Source organism: Watersipora subatra, chromosome 1, assembly GCF_963576615.1.
Source record: "Watersipora subatra chromosome 1, tzWatSuba1.1, whole genome shotgun sequence".
In the NCBI taxonomy this organism is placed as follows: Eukaryota; Metazoa; Bryozoa; class Gymnolaemata; order Cheilostomatida; family Watersiporidae; genus Watersipora; species Watersipora subatra.
In genome coordinates, this window is record NC_088708.1 from 72,071,513 (window position 1) to 72,088,549 (window position 17,037).

General features: G+C 36.6%; 2 protein-coding genes across 2 annotated transcripts; one reads left to right on the plus strand and one right to left on the minus strand.

Moving 5' to 3' along the window:
- Nucleotides 1–13: 13 nt before the first annotated feature.
- LOC137385513 (E3 ubiquitin-protein ligase TRAF7-like) lies at nucleotides 14–10,768 on the plus strand. The gene is made up of 15 exons (XM_068071986.1): nucleotides 14–311; nucleotides 2,832–2,911; nucleotides 3,020–3,181; nucleotides 3,716–3,808; nucleotides 4,051–4,338; nucleotides 5,201–5,259; nucleotides 5,353–5,558; nucleotides 6,930–7,021; nucleotides 7,164–7,337; nucleotides 7,650–7,892; nucleotides 8,142–8,264; nucleotides 8,879–8,998; nucleotides 9,494–9,625; nucleotides 9,918–10,037; nucleotides 10,283–10,768. Exons 1-15 carry the CDS (start codon nucleotides 257–259, stop codon nucleotides 10,292–10,294), a joined length of 1,959 nt encoding a protein of 652 aa, XP_067928087.1. The 5' UTR covers nucleotides 14–256; the 3' UTR covers nucleotides 10,295–10,768.
- A 162-nt stretch (nucleotides 10,769–10,930) lies between these two features.
- Nucleotides 10,931–16,866, minus strand: LOC137385514 (uncharacterized protein C2orf81 homolog). The gene is made up of 10 exons (XM_068071987.1): nucleotides 16,764–16,866; nucleotides 15,114–15,251; nucleotides 14,123–14,285; nucleotides 13,833–14,008; nucleotides 13,321–13,432; nucleotides 12,838–13,107; nucleotides 12,097–12,200; nucleotides 11,687–11,951; nucleotides 11,352–11,423; nucleotides 10,931–11,225 (listed from the first exon to the last, which is right to left on the minus strand). Exons 2-10 carry the CDS (start codon nucleotides 15,224–15,226, stop codon nucleotides 11,037–11,039), a joined length of 1,464 nt encoding a protein of 487 aa, XP_067928088.1. The 5' UTR covers nucleotides 15,227–15,251; nucleotides 16,764–16,866; the 3' UTR covers nucleotides 10,931–11,036.
- Between the last annotated feature and the right edge of the window lie 171 nt (nucleotides 16,867–17,037).

The window sequence follows — 17,037 nt, forward strand, 5'->3', positions numbered from 1 at the left end:
GTTGACTATTTGGAAACTCGCAGTCATAGTTTAGTGCTAAACATTAAAACAAGACAATTGAACGCACAATTGAAGTATTTCAAAGCATATACGAATATATATAATTTGACGTTTCCTTCAAACTTGCTAAGATTAATTTTTGAAAATCGAAATGGTCCATAGCGAATATAACAGGAAGTTCACACAGGGTTTACCTGAATATTTATGACCGAAATTTAGTCTTCATATTTATTAAAGTTTTCTCTACAGTGAGACTATGATCCGAAGCAACATCGACTCGTCACAAGTTGTCCAAAGTCCTAAAAAGCTAGGTAGTGTATTTTTTATGTTTGTTAATCATGTGAACTTTATAAGACTAATGTTGAATGCTGAATGTTACCTACCATAAAATTCATAATGTTATGATCTAACATACATTCAATAGTGCGTATGATTTTGTGTAGCCTCCAGTTCCAGTGAGAATAATGATACATCTTTGTTGGTCAGAAGTCTCAGACAAAAAATATAGAGCGGATTATAGTCTGTATATCTTGTTGTGTGTAAGCCATGAGAAGACCAAGACCTTTGCTTTGACTTTCTGTGAGAAGCACTGTAGTTGTTATGAAATTTATTGTAAACACATAAGCAAACTCCAATATGTATTGTCATCAAATTGCTACATTTTATGATGTAAGGCCTGCTGCATTTCAACGTTAGTATCAGGCTACAAGTACAACTTGTTGATCTGTGTTTTGACAATGAGCTTCCACATTTATTATTCTATTTTAATGCAACATATTTTTTGCCAGTTTTAAGCACACACACACACACACACACACACATATATAATAAGGCAAAACGCATTCTGCTGACCTAAGCTATACAACTCTAAATATTAAGTCGGCCCTCTACATACAAAGTTAATTCATTACGGTGTTTATTTTGTATGTTAAAACAGTAAAACCACCTTATGTTAGAGCAAGTATTTTTATATAAATACATTATATTGCATTTATTTCATTTTAAAAATTCAAAGTCTCAATGAGTTATACTTCTGGTTATTATGTATTAGAACCTGAAAACAAATTTGTTATATCAAGCTATATGGAAAGTAAATTATATGTGAAAACAACTAAATAAATTGAATAATAATGATTAAAAAGATGAATTTTCGCATTAAAGGCGAGCTATATAAGGCATAGTTTTGCCGAAACATGGGCAGGAAGATATGAAGGTGAATGCCGTTATATCAGTACAAAGCTAGTCTAATTGTGCTCATGTGAACTTTGAATTAACATATTTAATTTTCTTTTTTTTAGATTAGATACTTTTTATATTTTTATTTTTATATTTAATTATTATAGTCGTTCTTGTATAGTTAGTAGATGTTATTGGATGTAATCCAGACTTCCAGATTGGCGAAATGAAAATATGAAAACGTAGCCTGCAATACTGCAGTCAGTCAGCCATTCCGCTTTCACTAGTTTTAGGCTTTCCTTTCTTTCTGCTTGTTTTTCCTGAAACTCTCTTGACAGCTTCTGAAGTTTTTACAGTCTTACTCAAAGAGGTTCACTTACGATTTTCTACTATATATATTGTTATAGTTCTCAAAAAAAGTTGTTTCATTTTTAGCTACAAGCGCTAGTCTTTTTAGGGGTCATGATTTGAAAACTGAAAAAGGAAAGTATGAGGCACTGTTTAAAAAGTATTTGAACACAATGGAACCGAACTATATGAAGGAGAACTATGAACATATGTATTGGTTGTAAAATGACAAGGTTTTGAAGTTTTAGGCGTCACATGTTGAAAATTACTTGGTATGTTGAAATAAATTTTTTTCTTCAAATTTCAATTTATAGGTCAAAAAGTTTGTGACTGTAAGTTGAAGTCAAAAGTGTATTTACTTATGTTTTAAAAGCTAAAATAATCTTCACATGAAGTTATATAACTGTCTCTCCTTGGGCTAGCATGAAGTACAGTTTCTGTTACTTTTTGAACACTTGTATTTTATATTTCTAGCAGAAGGTCATCCTTTTTTAGTTTCATCTTGAAAGAAATTAGAAAATTGTTGCTACTCTAAAAGGCGGGTTCCCCTGACTATCGGTTCATAGTTTTACATATCTGTTGTTATTTTTCAGCACATATCAAAGTATCAAATAGATTTTGGCCTGCTTAAATAGTCCACATGTTGATATATTGCCTCAATAGCCCAATACAATGTGATGCTAACTGGCTGCATACTCTCATGTTGTCTGTTGGCTGATAAGTAAATTCATATTCAAGGGAACTGATAGAAGCTTGAGATTAGACTTGTTGACGAGTGGTGAATAAACTTTGTTATCAATATGTCGCTTGGTTGTTAGGGATGTAATATATATAAGGTATAGTACTTCAATGTGTCACTTGGTTGTAAGGGATGTAATATATACGTATAAGGTATAGTTCTTCAATATGTCGCTTGGTTGTAAGGGATCTTATATACATAAGGTATAGTACTTCAATACGTCACTTGGTTTTAAGGGTTGTAATATATATAAGGTATAGTACTTCAATATGTCGCTTGGTTGTAAGGGATGTTATATATATAAGGTATAGTACTTCAATATGTCACTTGGTTGTAAGGGACGTAATATATATAAGGTATAGTACTTCAATATGTCGCTTGGTTGTAAGGGATCTTATATATATATAAGGTATAGTACTTCAATATGTCACTTGGTTGTAAGGGATGTTATATATATAAGGTATAGTACTTCAATATGTCACTTGGTTTTAATGGATCTTATATATATATAAGGGATGGTACTTGATAATTTGTTCGCAAATCAAACCTATCTATCTCTTACTTTCAGGTCAAGTAGCTCGGCCTAGAAGTGGTTGTTCAGAATCCTTTTTCAATTTTGATACTCCCGGGACACCACATTTTGATCAGGTTAGACACCGTTCACTTATGGTGCTTTCCTATTTTATGAACTTTTACAGTTGTTTAGTTTCAGTTTTCTTTTAATACGTTTGCCGCAATAAACTAATTACTTTTTAGTCAGGTATGATGAACAGCAGTGCATCTGACAGTCAGCTCAGAGATTCCAATTCGTCCTTGAGAAGTTCAAATCTCAACAACCTTTCCATGAATGTTTTCACCTTCAATCAACCAGAGGGTCAACCGTTCAATATCAATGGTTTTCCTATACCCAGTGAAAAGGTGTGTAGATTGTCTGTTATTTAGCTCCATGATGATACTGGGACATATTTCTAGCATCCTATGTTCATCTGTACCTTACCCGCTGCATCTACTCTGTTCACTGCTTTGAGATATCATGTTATTTCCTTAGAAGACAAGCTAAAAATTTTACTCTCTGAGTCTACATAAGCTTATTGTATTTGTTGTGGTAAACCAACACATTTGTTGTGGTAAACCAACACATTTGCTGTGGTAAACCAACACATTTGTTGTGGTAAACCAACGCATTTGTTGTGGTAAACCAACGCATTTGTTGTGGTAAACCAACGCATTTGTTGTGGTAAACCAACGCATTTGTTGTGGTAAACCAACGCATTTGTTGTGGTAAACCAACACATTTGTTGTGGTAAACCAACACATTTGTTGTGGTAAACCAACACATTTGCTGTATATAGTCTACAGCCTTATAACAGTCTGGTCTAGTGTCCTTTTAGTTTGCTAATACCCCGTTTATCATTCTATACTCTCTTTTATTTGTCCTATGATTTGTTGCAGGAGATTTATGTGTTTGTTGAGCCTCTGAATAGAAAGCTCTGTTGCCCAGTTTGCTCGAATGTTTTCAAAGACCCAGTCATCACTACTTGCGGGGTGAGTATTACACTACGTACACATCATGGGTATCAATTAACTTCACACTTTAGGGTTGGAAATATAACAAAGCTTAGCGGGAAATACTGTAGGGCTTTGTCTGCCAAAAATAAGATTGATATGCTTCTCTGACACATCAATCAGTTATTTTTAATATTGATCATCGCATTGATTATATGCGATGCCCTATTTTTCTCATTTACTCGACTAGTCATACAGATACGACCATTAATTTGTTTCAGCACACATTCTGCAAAGTCTGTGTACAGAAAAGTGTGAATGAAGTTTGCCCGATAGATAGGAAGCCTTCTAAGTACATAGTGGACAACATAGCGCTGAGTGAGCAGATCGGAGAGCTTCTCATTCACTGCAAATACGGCTGTATAAAGTCAGCCACTGGGTATGAGGTGGACACCCACGGCTGCCCAGCCACGGTAAAGATTTCTGAGCGATATGAGCATGAGAAGTCGTGTGACTACTCTCCTATGTCGTGTCCCAACAGTGGCAACTGTCCACAATTTCTGAGAAAGGTGGGGATTTGTCTTCTCACGGGTCATTTCGTTTTGTCACAATTATTGTTTTGTAAGCCTGAGATTTTAGGGCAGTTTTACAGCTGATTGCTCTCTACGCACTGCTCTCTACGCACTGATCTCTACGCGCTGCTCTCTACGCAATGATCTCTACGCACTGCACTCTGCTCTCTACGCGCTGCTCTCTACGCACTAATCTTTACCCACTGATTTCTACATACTAATCTCTAAGCAATGATCTCTACGCACTGCTCTCTATGCACTGCTCTCTACGCACTGATCTTTATGCTCTGATTTTTACGCATTGATCGCTACGCACTGCTCTCTACGCACTGATCTCTACCCACTGTTCTCTACACACTGATCTCTACGCACTGTTCTCTACACACTGCTCTTTACGCACTGCTCTTTACGCGCTGATATCTACGCGCTGCTCTCTACGCACTGCTCTCTACACATTGCTTTTGATGCACTGATCTCTACGCATGATCTTTACATTTGGATCAAAACCTAAATTTTTGCTGTTTTCTTCAAATGACCTACAAATTGTTACAATGCACTTCACTCGGGCTCTGTTTCTAATTTTTATAGCTCCAAAATTGATGCGTTAGAAATAATAATTTATATTATAATTAAACAACAAACAAAGTTATTAGAAATTACTTTGTTTTTTTTCAAGCTAATCTTTGAAAACATTTCTTTGTTTGGTTTTACATGTAGTAGGAAATTTCCTAAGGGGAACGATGATAGACTCAGTAGACACTACCTGAGATTAAATTTACATGTTCTCAATTAGCTACCGAGCTTTATTTGCTCTAGTGTGAAAAACTCTCACATTGTAATTTGGCAATCTATATTGTAGGACTTGGATTCCCACTTGGAGAATTGCAGCTCATTTATGTGTCCAAACAACAAATATGGGTAAGTTTGGCCCGCCTCTCACTTGTCATCTATTAATTCTTAGTTGTTATGTGTAGCCTACAATACATACACATCTCATCTCATTCTTTGTAGATGCAGTTATGTGGCCACCAAGCAAAGTGTAGATGATCATATGAGACTGTGTATATATGAAAATGTGAAAAAGGGTGTGGAAGGGGAGAGCAAGTTTGACCAAATCAAACAAGAGAACAAATCAGCTCGGGAGGATATAGACTTCATGCTGACTTCTCTTCGTGGCTTAAGCCAACGATTTGAGCAGATGGAAACGGAGAAGGAACGTATGTATCAGCTAATCTAGCTACATGTATTAATATTCATCCTGGTGTCTATTAATTTAACTGAAAGCCTGTGTATGTCAAGATCAGGTTGGTTTATATTCGTCATCCGGGCAGCACGGATGAATGATCTTTAAGCGGTTAAAGAGGTTTTCTTTGTCTTAAGCGATGCTGGTGTCATCATCAGGTTAATATGCTCAAATGTTGGAGGAATGAGTCTGTGTGTCGAAGGCTTATATCAAAGTATCAAAGCGTTTTAAGGCTTGGGGATTATAATACATGTAACTAGTTCCCGAGCTTGTCACGCACTGAAGCTGATCATTTAATTGGATTAGACCTCTTTTCATAATACATGAGGTGATAACTCCGCATGTAATTTAAAACATTAAAAATATGGCTGGAGTAAGCTAACAGGACGTAGCTGATGTTTACACTGCCTAATAAGATATCTATTGGGCTTAATTTGTCATTTTCTGTCTTATGAGATTTGCAAGTTAATAAAACTAACTGCTGTCAAAGGTTGACAACACTCGATGAAAACAGCGGTCTTGCAAAAGAAATCATACACCTACTATATACATGTATTTCAATTTCATTGTACCAGCTTATCAACATTGAATATATAATTATGTTATTGGTTTCACATTTTAATAGCATTAAGTGTGAAACCACAATGTCCGACACTGGTGAGCACTCCAAAGTTAGTCCTACATCTGTTGCGCAAGGATGTTACTGTTTTCATTAGAATAAACTGAGAAATTCAGATTTTTTAATGATTATTTCTTGTGTAAGATTTGGAGCTGCCAGTTCAGTAGTCAGATCATGTAAACAGTAATGCACAATTCTTCTGCAGGGTGGTAACTAGATGTTTTTTAAGTTGTGATCAAATATGCATGCATATTGAGCCAGTTGTACAATTACTCAGGCTTCAATTGACATCAAATTTGGTGATTCCCTATGAAAGATGCTGCTTAACAACATGCGCTTAATAGATTGTTTCACCTAAACATGGCCGAACAGGACCTTAAAAATGGACTGCTTGCCTCTTTCACTTGAGTCACATCCTGAGTGTTGTTTAATGTGATTTACTCAACAACCTGTTTTCTTTCAACATTATACGATGTGTAAAGCAAGCGTTTTATATTCATCAATTATTCATTATCTTCATGCTGAAATGAAATTGGAGTACCATTTTCATAGCCTCAGTTTCAATATTATTGTAGCCATTCATTCTCTAGATATGCTCTCGTCCCCTAGTTACTAATGGAAGTTAAACTGTCATCTACATTTGAACAATAGCTTAGTAGACTCTTCCATGGAGCATTAAGTATATTTGTAGCTTCTCTCTGAGTGTATCTACATGTGTAATTGTAGAGCTCATTGCCCACGTGGACAGGATGTCTGTGGCACTCGAGGGAGCCCATAAAGAGCTGGCTGAGGCTAAAGCGGAGAGACAAATGATAATGGTATGGCTCCAAATTGCTAATCAAATAATTTCTCTATGTGGCCTATTCCTTTGAGAAGTTGAATTAAAATCTCTCCGAGTATTCTTCTAATAAAATTATTCTATTATGTAGTGTGTAAATAGTCTGTTGTTGTGACATGCAGGAGGAGTTGGATCAGCTAAAGCAAATGACTCACCAAATGCCTGCCATGGGACCTTATGACCCCGAGACTATCATCAAGTGCAAGGGTACCTGTGTAGGACACGATGGACCTATATGGTGTTTAGCAGCCATAAATGACTATTTGTTCAGTGGCTCATCTGACAACCATGTTAAGGTGAAAGAAGTATTTAGCATATTCCTCTGTTGTTTTCCCTCGGAAAATATTCTGTTTTAAACATTTTAATTATCATTTGAATTGAGAGTAGAAAATAAATGTACCCTTAGCCGTGTTATGGATTCTGAGACAACTATTAAGACTTGCGCAGACGGAATCCACCAAGTTTAGTAGGTTTTGTGTCCACCTTTAGATTGTAAAAGTTGCACAGCTGGAGTATTGACACTAGTTAATAGACTTCCTGCAAATGTTTTTTCTATCCCGCCTCAGATTTGTCGTTCTATCCTCAGTTTTAATATATTTGACCTTTAGGTGTGGGATATCAGCTGTAACTATAAGTGTGTGAAAACACTGGGTGGGCACTCTGGTATAGTGCTTGCTCTCACTGTTTATGGAAATAAACTTTACTCGGGCTCTCAGGACACCAAAATTTTAGTCTGGAACATAGAAAATGGTTTTGAGCTGGAAGACACACTTGATGCCCATGACAACCCTGTTTGTACTCTGGCAGCATCTAGAGCCATGATATTCAGTGGCAGTCTCAAAACAGTCAAGGTTGGTGCATGTTAAGACGAGTCAGAATAGGTTTCCTCAACCAGCCTTGCCGGTATCTATTATGCATGCAATCCTCTCACCCACACGGTATGATAAGCATGGCCGGTCATGGAGCAGAGGCTATCTTTAATCCTGAGTAAGAGAATAATAGATTTAGTTTTATGAATGTGATATTCAGTCACTTTGCTTGTTGTTCAGAATATGGCAGCCCTAAATATGATTGGACATTGCTGACCAGATGTTTTACAGGTATGGAATGCAGCTTCAGGTAAACATGAGCTGAAGAGAGAGATAGACGGTTTTAACCACTGGGTGAGGGCGCTGTACGCAACTGACAAGGAATTATATTGTGGCTCATATCAGACTATCGAGGTACCTGTTAGCACGTTACTTCTATCATAGAGGTATCATTAGAATTTCTCTTTCCTTATGTCTTTCTTTGCATTAGTGAAAGCTGTTATGTAAGCTTGACCTCATGAGTACACTCATCGTAAGGCTTGAAAGGGGTATTTGAAGAGAGTATAGAACAACATAGCGAATTATAGCTTGTTCTGATTAGTGCAAGTCTTTGGGTGCAGGATTGTTGACAGGCTTGGCAGTTGGCACTCCGATGGGATGTTTGAACTTGTTCTTTTGTTTGCTGTGTAAGCATATTTTAACAGAGGGAGTCGTTATCTTCGGTTTTGGTTATTAGTACACGCATGAATCTCCATAATTACATTTGTGCTATATAATAGAGTGCGCTATTCTCATTTCTGGTGAGTGCTAATGGCTCAGGATTTGTCTTACTATTCATCACAAAGAAACCAGGAAATATCCCCAATTGTGTAATCGATTGGTGTTATTAGCGGTTGTTGACTTGTGGAAACTATTGGAAAATGTTTGATCATATTTACCCCTGCCCTTCAGCATTCTTACATCATATAATAATAATAAACAGTGTACGGAAAGCAAGAACTCACACCTACAACCCTTTTCGCTTGTAGATATATAATTTAGACACTCTGGAGATGACTACAGCTCTGAAGACATATGGCGGCAGCGTCTACTCAATATGTGTGACTGACAAGCATATACTATGCGGTACTTACGAAAAGGTTATTCATGTGAGTCCCTTCATTTATAGTATTCTTAAACTGCTGTGGCCAATTCTTGTTGCTGTATTCTGAAAGCTCCTGCTCTCAATGTCATATTCTATATAACATCTCCTCCTCTGAGGTCTGTTTTAGTTTTTGAATACGAAATACTCTGCCAGCCCGCATCTATGAAATAGCCTTTGTTCTCAGCCGCAATATTTAAAAATTTTGTCATTCAGCATAGCCTTATTACCACGATTGCTCAGGACTTTTATGATTGCACAGATTCTTTAGCAGTTTCATTAGTACATATTCATTTGAACTGTAGCTGTTACGTAGGCTTGCTAGCCATATTTGTACAACAAGCCTTTCTGCAAAGAGCTAACTTAATATCACGACAAGAAACCCTTTGGCAAGAGCACCTTGTAGGCTGGGTCTTTACCAATGCTTTAGGTGTAAAGTATGTAATGGGTGCTGACGGTTTGTAACCTCATTAGATAGTTCATGTAAGATGACACGCTGCAGGTCTGGGAGCTCGCTACCATGGAACAAGTGACCACCCTCTCTGGGCACAGTGGCACCGTCTACGCACTTACCTGGATGGCCAGTCCGGGTGGTATTCTAGTCTTCAGTGCTTCCTATGATAGAACCATCAGGGTTCGTGAAATTACCTGTTACTTACTATTACTAGGGTATCTCTGTGTATTATTACTAGGGTATCTTTGTGTACTATTACTATGGTCACTCTGTACTATTACTAGGGTATTTCTGTGTACTATTACTAGGGTATCTCTGAGTACTATTACTAGGTTATCTCTGTGTACTATTACTAGGGTATCTCTGTGTACTATTACTAGGGTATCTCTGTGTACTATTACTAGGGTATCTCTGTGTGCTATTACTAGGGTATCTCTGTGTACTATGTACTACTAACATCTATTTTATCCAGGTATGGAGTCAGAATAACATGATCTGCAAACAGACTTTGATAAGACATGCTGGGAGTGTTGCATGTCTGGCCGTTATCAAGGGCAGGCTGTTTTCAGGAGGAATTGATAGCATGGTCAAGGTGAGTGGACAGTATGGTCTGAGTGGACGGCATGGTCATGTGGTTGGCTGTATAGTCAAGGTTTGTGGTCAAAGTCAGTTGAGAGAGGCAGGCTGCCATCTCTGTCAGCAATAAATTGGATAGGATTAAACTTATTCCCTTTAAGCCTGTCTTCACCTTCTATCTTAATGGGTGCTGCTGTGATAAGAAAGCTCTTGTCTGTTAAAATGACAGTCAATCATAGCCATAACTTGTGAATTTTACAGGTATGGCAATGATCACTTATTCTGCATCACATCTTACACCCTCCTCATGAGCTATTCTCGATCATAATGGATGATTGTCGGTGCTAAGCTTCTAAGTCTTCTCGAGGGTTTTTATGTTTTTTGCTTTGTAGTTTTGCTTCACATTTTATTGCAAGCAAATTTCATGACTTAAAACTATGCGAACTCTACAGATTCTATGGATTACTGGTCCAAACATTTGCGCATTTGCTGCTGTATCTTTTATACACTTTTATTTTTCAACATATCATAGCAGTTATTCTCATATCATGTCTTGAGCCATTTTAGTAATGAGCAGTTATCCTCTCAGTTATTGTAATTAAATGTATTTCTGCTCATTTCTCTAGCTTCACTTTTTATATTGACTGACATATTTTTTATGATATTTAAGTGAAGGAATTTAAAGTGTTTATATTTTGTTATATTATCTGTTGTAAATCAAGTACAGTTCTGAATACTTACAGTAAATGCAGATTACTCATAAGTAAAAATATTAAGAAATTAAGGCATATACAAAATGAAGAGCTAGCTGTTAACCCTTTCAGTAGTCCCACTGACATGTCAGTTATAACAAACCATGCTCTTGGCCATTTAAATATGAAGCAGAGCTAACCAATACAATACTTTTAAAACCTTGTATTGTATACGCGTAGCTCGTGCTACTATTTTGTCCCAAATGCTCATCGCCTTCTTTCCAGCTAGTTTGCTAGACAGTCAATGACTACAGCAAGTTAATTCATGTTACTAGCTTTTGCACATTGTTCATACTGTGTTTGTCTATGATTGGAGGTATAGGTGTTGCCTCTATTCTTACGAGAGGCGCTTTGCTGCCAATCAGCTCGTGTACAGATATAGTCATATCGGGTTCCATACCGACAGGTCTCAGAGCATCTTTTGTAGGCAGTCTGTCCGCAGTTTTCATCACCTGTAAACAGTTGGTATGGTGTAAATAAGTGCTCAAAAAGGAATCGACTTGATATTGTAAATCGTTAGTAAGTGCATACTATAGCTGCTCATAGAATAGTAATAGAATAGTGTTACAGTAGCTCACCTGTCTAGGACCCTTCTTGACTCTGTCTCCTTCTCGTACAATCACACCTGGTGCCAGTTCCATTGATTCTATCTGTGTAAGACATAAAACAGAGGTGATGGGAGTGCGCCAAGAAGAGTGTGCTGTGTAAAAAAGCATTCCTATAGCTAAAGTTGATAAAAGTGGCAGACAATACAAGTGCTGAGAGTAAGGGTTTATAGAAGGTGAAAGGGGGGCAACAGCTGTGGCCAGTGAGAATAGCAAAACTGAAATTATGCATATACAGTATTTGTAAATCATTGTACATTGGCAAACTAACACAGGCGCTGAATGGCCAAGGCAAGATTTCAACTTACCATAGGAGGTGGCAGCGGTGTGACCGAGTTTTCACTCTTAGCACCAAGATGAGTTGTAATATTTCTGATACGCCTCGGAGCTGTCCCTCTACTGTTTACAGATCGCAAGTCTAATATGCTTGATTTTTCCAACTTAGTTTTGTCTGATATCGGAAGCTGGGCCTTTTTTTGTTTAGACGTTTTTGACCTTCCTGTTCGCATGGCATCTAAACGCGCTTGCGCGGCTTCCACCTCGGGGTCAACCACATGGAATCTGGTTTTTATTCTAAAATTAGAAAGCAAGCTATTCTAACACATCGAGTTCTCATGGCTATACGTATCAGAAATGTATGTGAAATTGAAACTAAATCATAAGGAATCTATGAGAGCGTGAATTAGGTTATTTAGAGATCAAGAAGATGTTCAGAAACCTGTGAGTTGGAAGCTTGTCAGGGTTGATCTTGGACATGGCTATAACATTGCCTTCCTCATCGTAGTAAACATCTCGGCTACCAGGCGGACGGCCTGACTGAAACTGCACAGAAAACTTTCAGCTGAAATTTGTTCAGTTAGATTAAGTAGTCTGATACTAGCCTTGACCTCTCTTCACATAAACTGTCACACACTCTATTAGTGATTAGCAACACAATTGGAGGCCAATATTACTTTTTTCGACTCGAGACATGTCATGAGGCAAAAGGCTAAGTAATAAATAATCGCCTATAAAGGCAATATTTACTAAATTAAATCTGCACTGTTTTTATTAGCCCAGCCGTCATGGATAAATACAAGCATATTTAGGCACGAATCACTTACAACTAGCATATCTTATGTCTCAGCAACATATCACTTGTTTACATATAAAAATAATAAGTGTTGGGTGCATGTAAACGAGAATGTCATAGGAAATGTGAATAAGGCACTCTGTGAGACTTTTTAAAAAACGGAATTTTATTATGCATGCGTATACCTTCTCATCCACCTTGTCAGATTCAGTTGGTGTGTATTTCGAAGACTAACAATGAAATAAACACAATTCATATATATGGTACCTATATACATGTATGTAGTTGAAGTCAGCATGTATCTAGGTGGCTAATACCATAGATTGCTTTCAAATTTTGACTCAATGCGCTCAATTATTACTGGGAGCTATTCCAAGTCAAGGTTACCTTAAGAATGCTGCCAACAGATTTAGGCATTGTATTCAACTTGACAGCAGGTTTTTTGTCTAAAGGCTCCTCTGGCTGCGCCTTTCTTCTTTCCTCGGTAGTTAACCGTCTCTCCGTATCATCCAGAGTCTCACAAAGGTTGCTGAGGCCAGCTGACTGCAGCCGACCTTTGTGAGGCCTAAACTTAATCTTTTTACTCTTAGCTCCAGTAGGTGGAGACGGCTTGATCGGGCCTTCCTGTGGTACGACTTCTATTTGAGGCTCTTCAGGCTAAAATATTAGGTCTATAGTTAAGAAAGACGAATTGGCTGCATCTCAAACCTTAATTGATACTATTAACTTGCTTATTGTGTAAATTTTTAAATGAAAGGAGTTGCTAATCATGTCTCCCTAGTTTTGGTTTGAGTTTGTCAACAACCCAATTTTATGATGTGAAGGTCAGAAACTAATAGCATTATATAAAAAATCACAAAATATTCTTACAGCCTTTTCCACCGCTAGGAGCTCTTCATCTGTCACAATCCAAGGTTGTTCCTCTTTGTTTGAGTTCTCTTCCTCTTCTGCTGTCTCTTCTTCTATTGGTTCACTAACAATACTGAAAGGTAAATAACTGACAACATGAAAGTTCTCTGAAGTATATTCATAAAAATATATATTACTATAATATATATATTACTATAATGCATTTAAAACGAGTAGCTGATCTAAAAAGAGGATAAATCTTTACTAACTGGAAATATTTATTTTATGTTCAGCCTATTGTTTGGTTTCTAGTTGACCATGTAAAAGCTATCGTGTAATGTTTGTCAAAAACTCAATTTATGTTTTTAACCGCTTAGATTGCTGCATAGAAATATAGGTTACTGTCATAGCTAGAAATATTTAGCCTTCTGTAAATCGTATGAAATATCTAACAACACAAGATAGTCCCGCTTATACAGAAAAACTAACTACCAACAAGCTAAATGCATATGTGTCTTCGTGTGATTCCTTACTTTTCCATGTCCTCCCTTAAAGATGCTCTGCTAGCTGGTCTATGTTTCATCAAGGTTTTAGGGACTGAGCCTTGTGCCCAACAATCTGGAATAGCAGGGGTAGGCTCTTCGTCTTCTTGCCATGTTTCATCTGTTGTTGGATTACTCTCTCCAGGATCACATGCCAAGAATCTCCACTGCAATACACATACCGCAAAATAAAAGTAAATTTCTTTAGCTATATTTAATTTTATGTATCAAAAGTTTTGTTTATAAGAGAAACAAGATAATTGTCTGCAAGTTCTACTCACATCTATGATTGTAAGAAGAGCTGCCTTAGCCTGTGATACAGTGTATGGAAGCAGTTGCCTTTCTATATACTTATCGTAGATAATGGACAGCGTCCCTGAAACTACTTCATCAATGATATCTCCTATAAAATCTTCTCCATCATCGAGCTCTAACATACGATTCCTAAAATAAGGAAAGGCAGTACTAGCAAAGTTTTGTATCAGTTTATGCTAATACTTTGCTATGAACGAGAAAAGTATTGACTTAGCATACACATCAAAGGGTTCAACGTTCCGTGATATCACTTCCGTTTGGGGTGTTTGATTGCCCTGCTGCAGAATCTGTTGCAGGTCATAAAGCGTTAATCCTGCCAATCGGCCAGTAATCATGTGGTGGCTACTCTTTACTAGGTAATCCACTCTCTCTCGAAACTTTCCTTTGTGCTCTTCGTGAGCCATTGCAGAGTGGGAACTACGCGAATGGGATGTCATCTTTGATTTTGAGTGTACACTACGAATCTCTGCACCAATAGAATGACTGACTTTGTCTACTGACTGTAAAGAAGCTTTAACTGCTGATGCCTGTTCTAGTTGTGCTTCAGAGCTTTTTAGCTCAGGATTTACAGTCCTCTTCCTTTTTTCTTTATTTTTGCGAGCCATAAATTCAACAGTTTTTGTCACAAGGAGGTTTATGTAAAAAATTATACAAAAATGTATGATGTAAAAAAATAGGGTTTCAATCATTTTTGTAATTTTTGACCATGTAAATGCCAAAGTAGAATACCAGTGAATATGGCTTGATGTGGTCTAGGAAAGGATTGTGAATGCAATGGGTATATTTATGTGTACGACAACTACAGTATAATGCAAATATTGCTAACATTTGAAGATGTGCATTGATGAGTTTGTTGCATGCAACGTGTTCATCTGAAAAGCTACAGACTGTGTATTTATAGCAATCTAACAGCGGTTGAGGTAATGTAACATATAACATCTGGAATCGTCTGCCTACCAGTCAACATCAGTGTATTTCCCAGGGACAATTTCATGAGTGACCGCTGGAGTGGGGGCTGATTTGTCTCCCTTTTTGTCAGCCCGAGATTTAGATTGCGCGGCTCTGGACATGGTGCTGAGGCTTGATGTCTACTGTCTATAACATGCAATACACAACAGCTAGTGAGGTGGAAGGTGGGGTGTCAGTGCGGTCTAATAATAGTGAGTAGATTCAAATTGAAAAGACTGACCACCACAAAAAACATGGATTGGCCAGCAGACTATGAAGAACCAAAACTGATTAAATTATATTAATAAGTCAAAAAGTTATACTATAGAAAAGCTATTAGAAAGTTAATTCTCTTATTACATTATTTTGGTTACACGAAGTTAAATTGGCAAACCTAGCTATTGGCTATTTGCAACAGCTAAAAGTAGTTATAGAAATTCAAGTTCATGAACTGTGACACAGTTGAATGCATAGAATGCAAAATATGCAACAAATTCTTAAAACGAAAACAGTATTGTTTTATTCATAAAACTAAACGATATAAACCGATATAAACATGTCAGTTGCATTGACAAAGTAGAGGTTGATTACTAATGCAGCAAATGAAACTTGGGCAGTATTCAATTATTTTACTAGTAGTGGTCTTTCCACCTAGTGAAGCCTAAACACTACTGTGCAATGCTTTATACTAACTACATGTTGGTTGTAGCAACAGGGAATAGCACGCAGGCTGTCTACTTAAAAGCATCTTTATAAAATTGAGTGAAACCATTTTTTTTAGTAAATTAAACTAAATTTAAGTCAGAACATTTTTTTATTGCAAAATTCATAAGTAAGAAGCATGAAATACCTAACTAAGATTTAAAAAACCTGTATTGGCCTTGATGCCATTTAACTGTATCAATTTTCCAAATGAAAATTAGTCTTGAAAAATTGTCCATTTTGGTGAGACACGCTGCTTATCTTCAGTTTCTTAGCTTTTTAGTAATAATATGTTACTAACACAACTTTCTACAGTTTTTTTCTCACAAATTTCCGAAAGATGCTGACAAATATATATTGTTAAAATATTGTTATTTATTAAAAAAGATTTAATCACAATAAATTAATAAGCGTTTATAAAGAAACAGGACTTGTGACAATATAATATTCAAGTTTTTAAATGTTCAAATTTAGCTATATTGTCTTAATTTATCTTTATATAACTATTTTGCTGTTATATGAACTAAGTGTGTAGTGTATTATTTATAATTTTAAATTTGCTACAAAATGCCTTTTTACAGCCAATTTATCACAAAACAACAAATGTTTCTAACTTGTATGAGGCTGAACAGTAGGCCTAGCTATTAAGCTGTTGGTTCAGTCATCCTAAGTATGCTAGCAAACCATTTGATATAAAATCAAAATTTTGTTATAGCTAAAAAACAAGAACATCAAGTTCTTTTTGTCAAAATTAAAAAAATTGAACGTTTGTGATAACGTTTTAAAGTTTTTGCAACACTTCAATGTATCATTTAACACGTTGCAGAAATTCGTAATTGTTCCTTGTAACAATGTGCGTATACGACCGAAGTTTATCACTATTTTTTATATCAAACACTCAGTGTTGTCATGATCCAATATTACTTTCAGTTTCAAAATAGCAGAAACACGACCTACATAATAATGAAACCATTAGTGCTGTTCGGAACTATGTACGAATCCATTTGTCGGTTGAAACAATAATTCGTGCAAATATCTTCTGTAATGTGTTAAGAGAAATGGCTGCCCGTTACTAGGTAATTTGTAGACTGTTTTATATAGTTAATAGCTATTTTCGATTAGCCGTCACATAAAACGATGCTTCACAGTCTAAACATCCTAAATAGGCGTGTCAAAGCCATTCGTCAACATTACGGCATGAGGAGAAACTCCACAGGCTGTGCCGATCGTT

Excerpts from the sequence above, each read along its gene's own strand:
- LOC137385514 (XM_068071987.1), bottom strand. The coding sequence starts at position 15,226 with ATGTCCAGAGCCGCGCAATCTAAATCTCGGGCTGACAAAAAGGGAGAC. Across the intron at positions 11,424-11,686 it reads CACCGCTGCCACCTCCTATG|ATAGAATCAATGGAACTGGC; the intron begins GTAAGTTGAAAT and ends TGTCTTACACAG. Across the intron at positions 11,226-11,351 it reads TCAAGAAGGGTCCTAGACAG|GTGATGAAAACTGCGGACAG; the intron begins GTGAGCTACTGT and ends AACTGTTTACAG.
- LOC137385513 (XM_068071986.1), top strand. The coding sequence starts at position 257 with ATGATCCGAAGCAACATCGACTCGTCACAAGTTGTCCAAAGTCCTAAA. Across the intron at positions 312-2,831 it reads CCAAAGTCCTAAAAAGCTAG|GTCAAGTAGCTCGGCCTAGA; the intron begins GTAGTGTATTTT and ends TCTTACTTTCAG. Across the intron at positions 2,912-3,019 it reads GGACACCACATTTTGATCAG|TCAGGTATGATGAACAGCAG; the intron begins GTTAGACACCGT and ends ATTACTTTTTAG.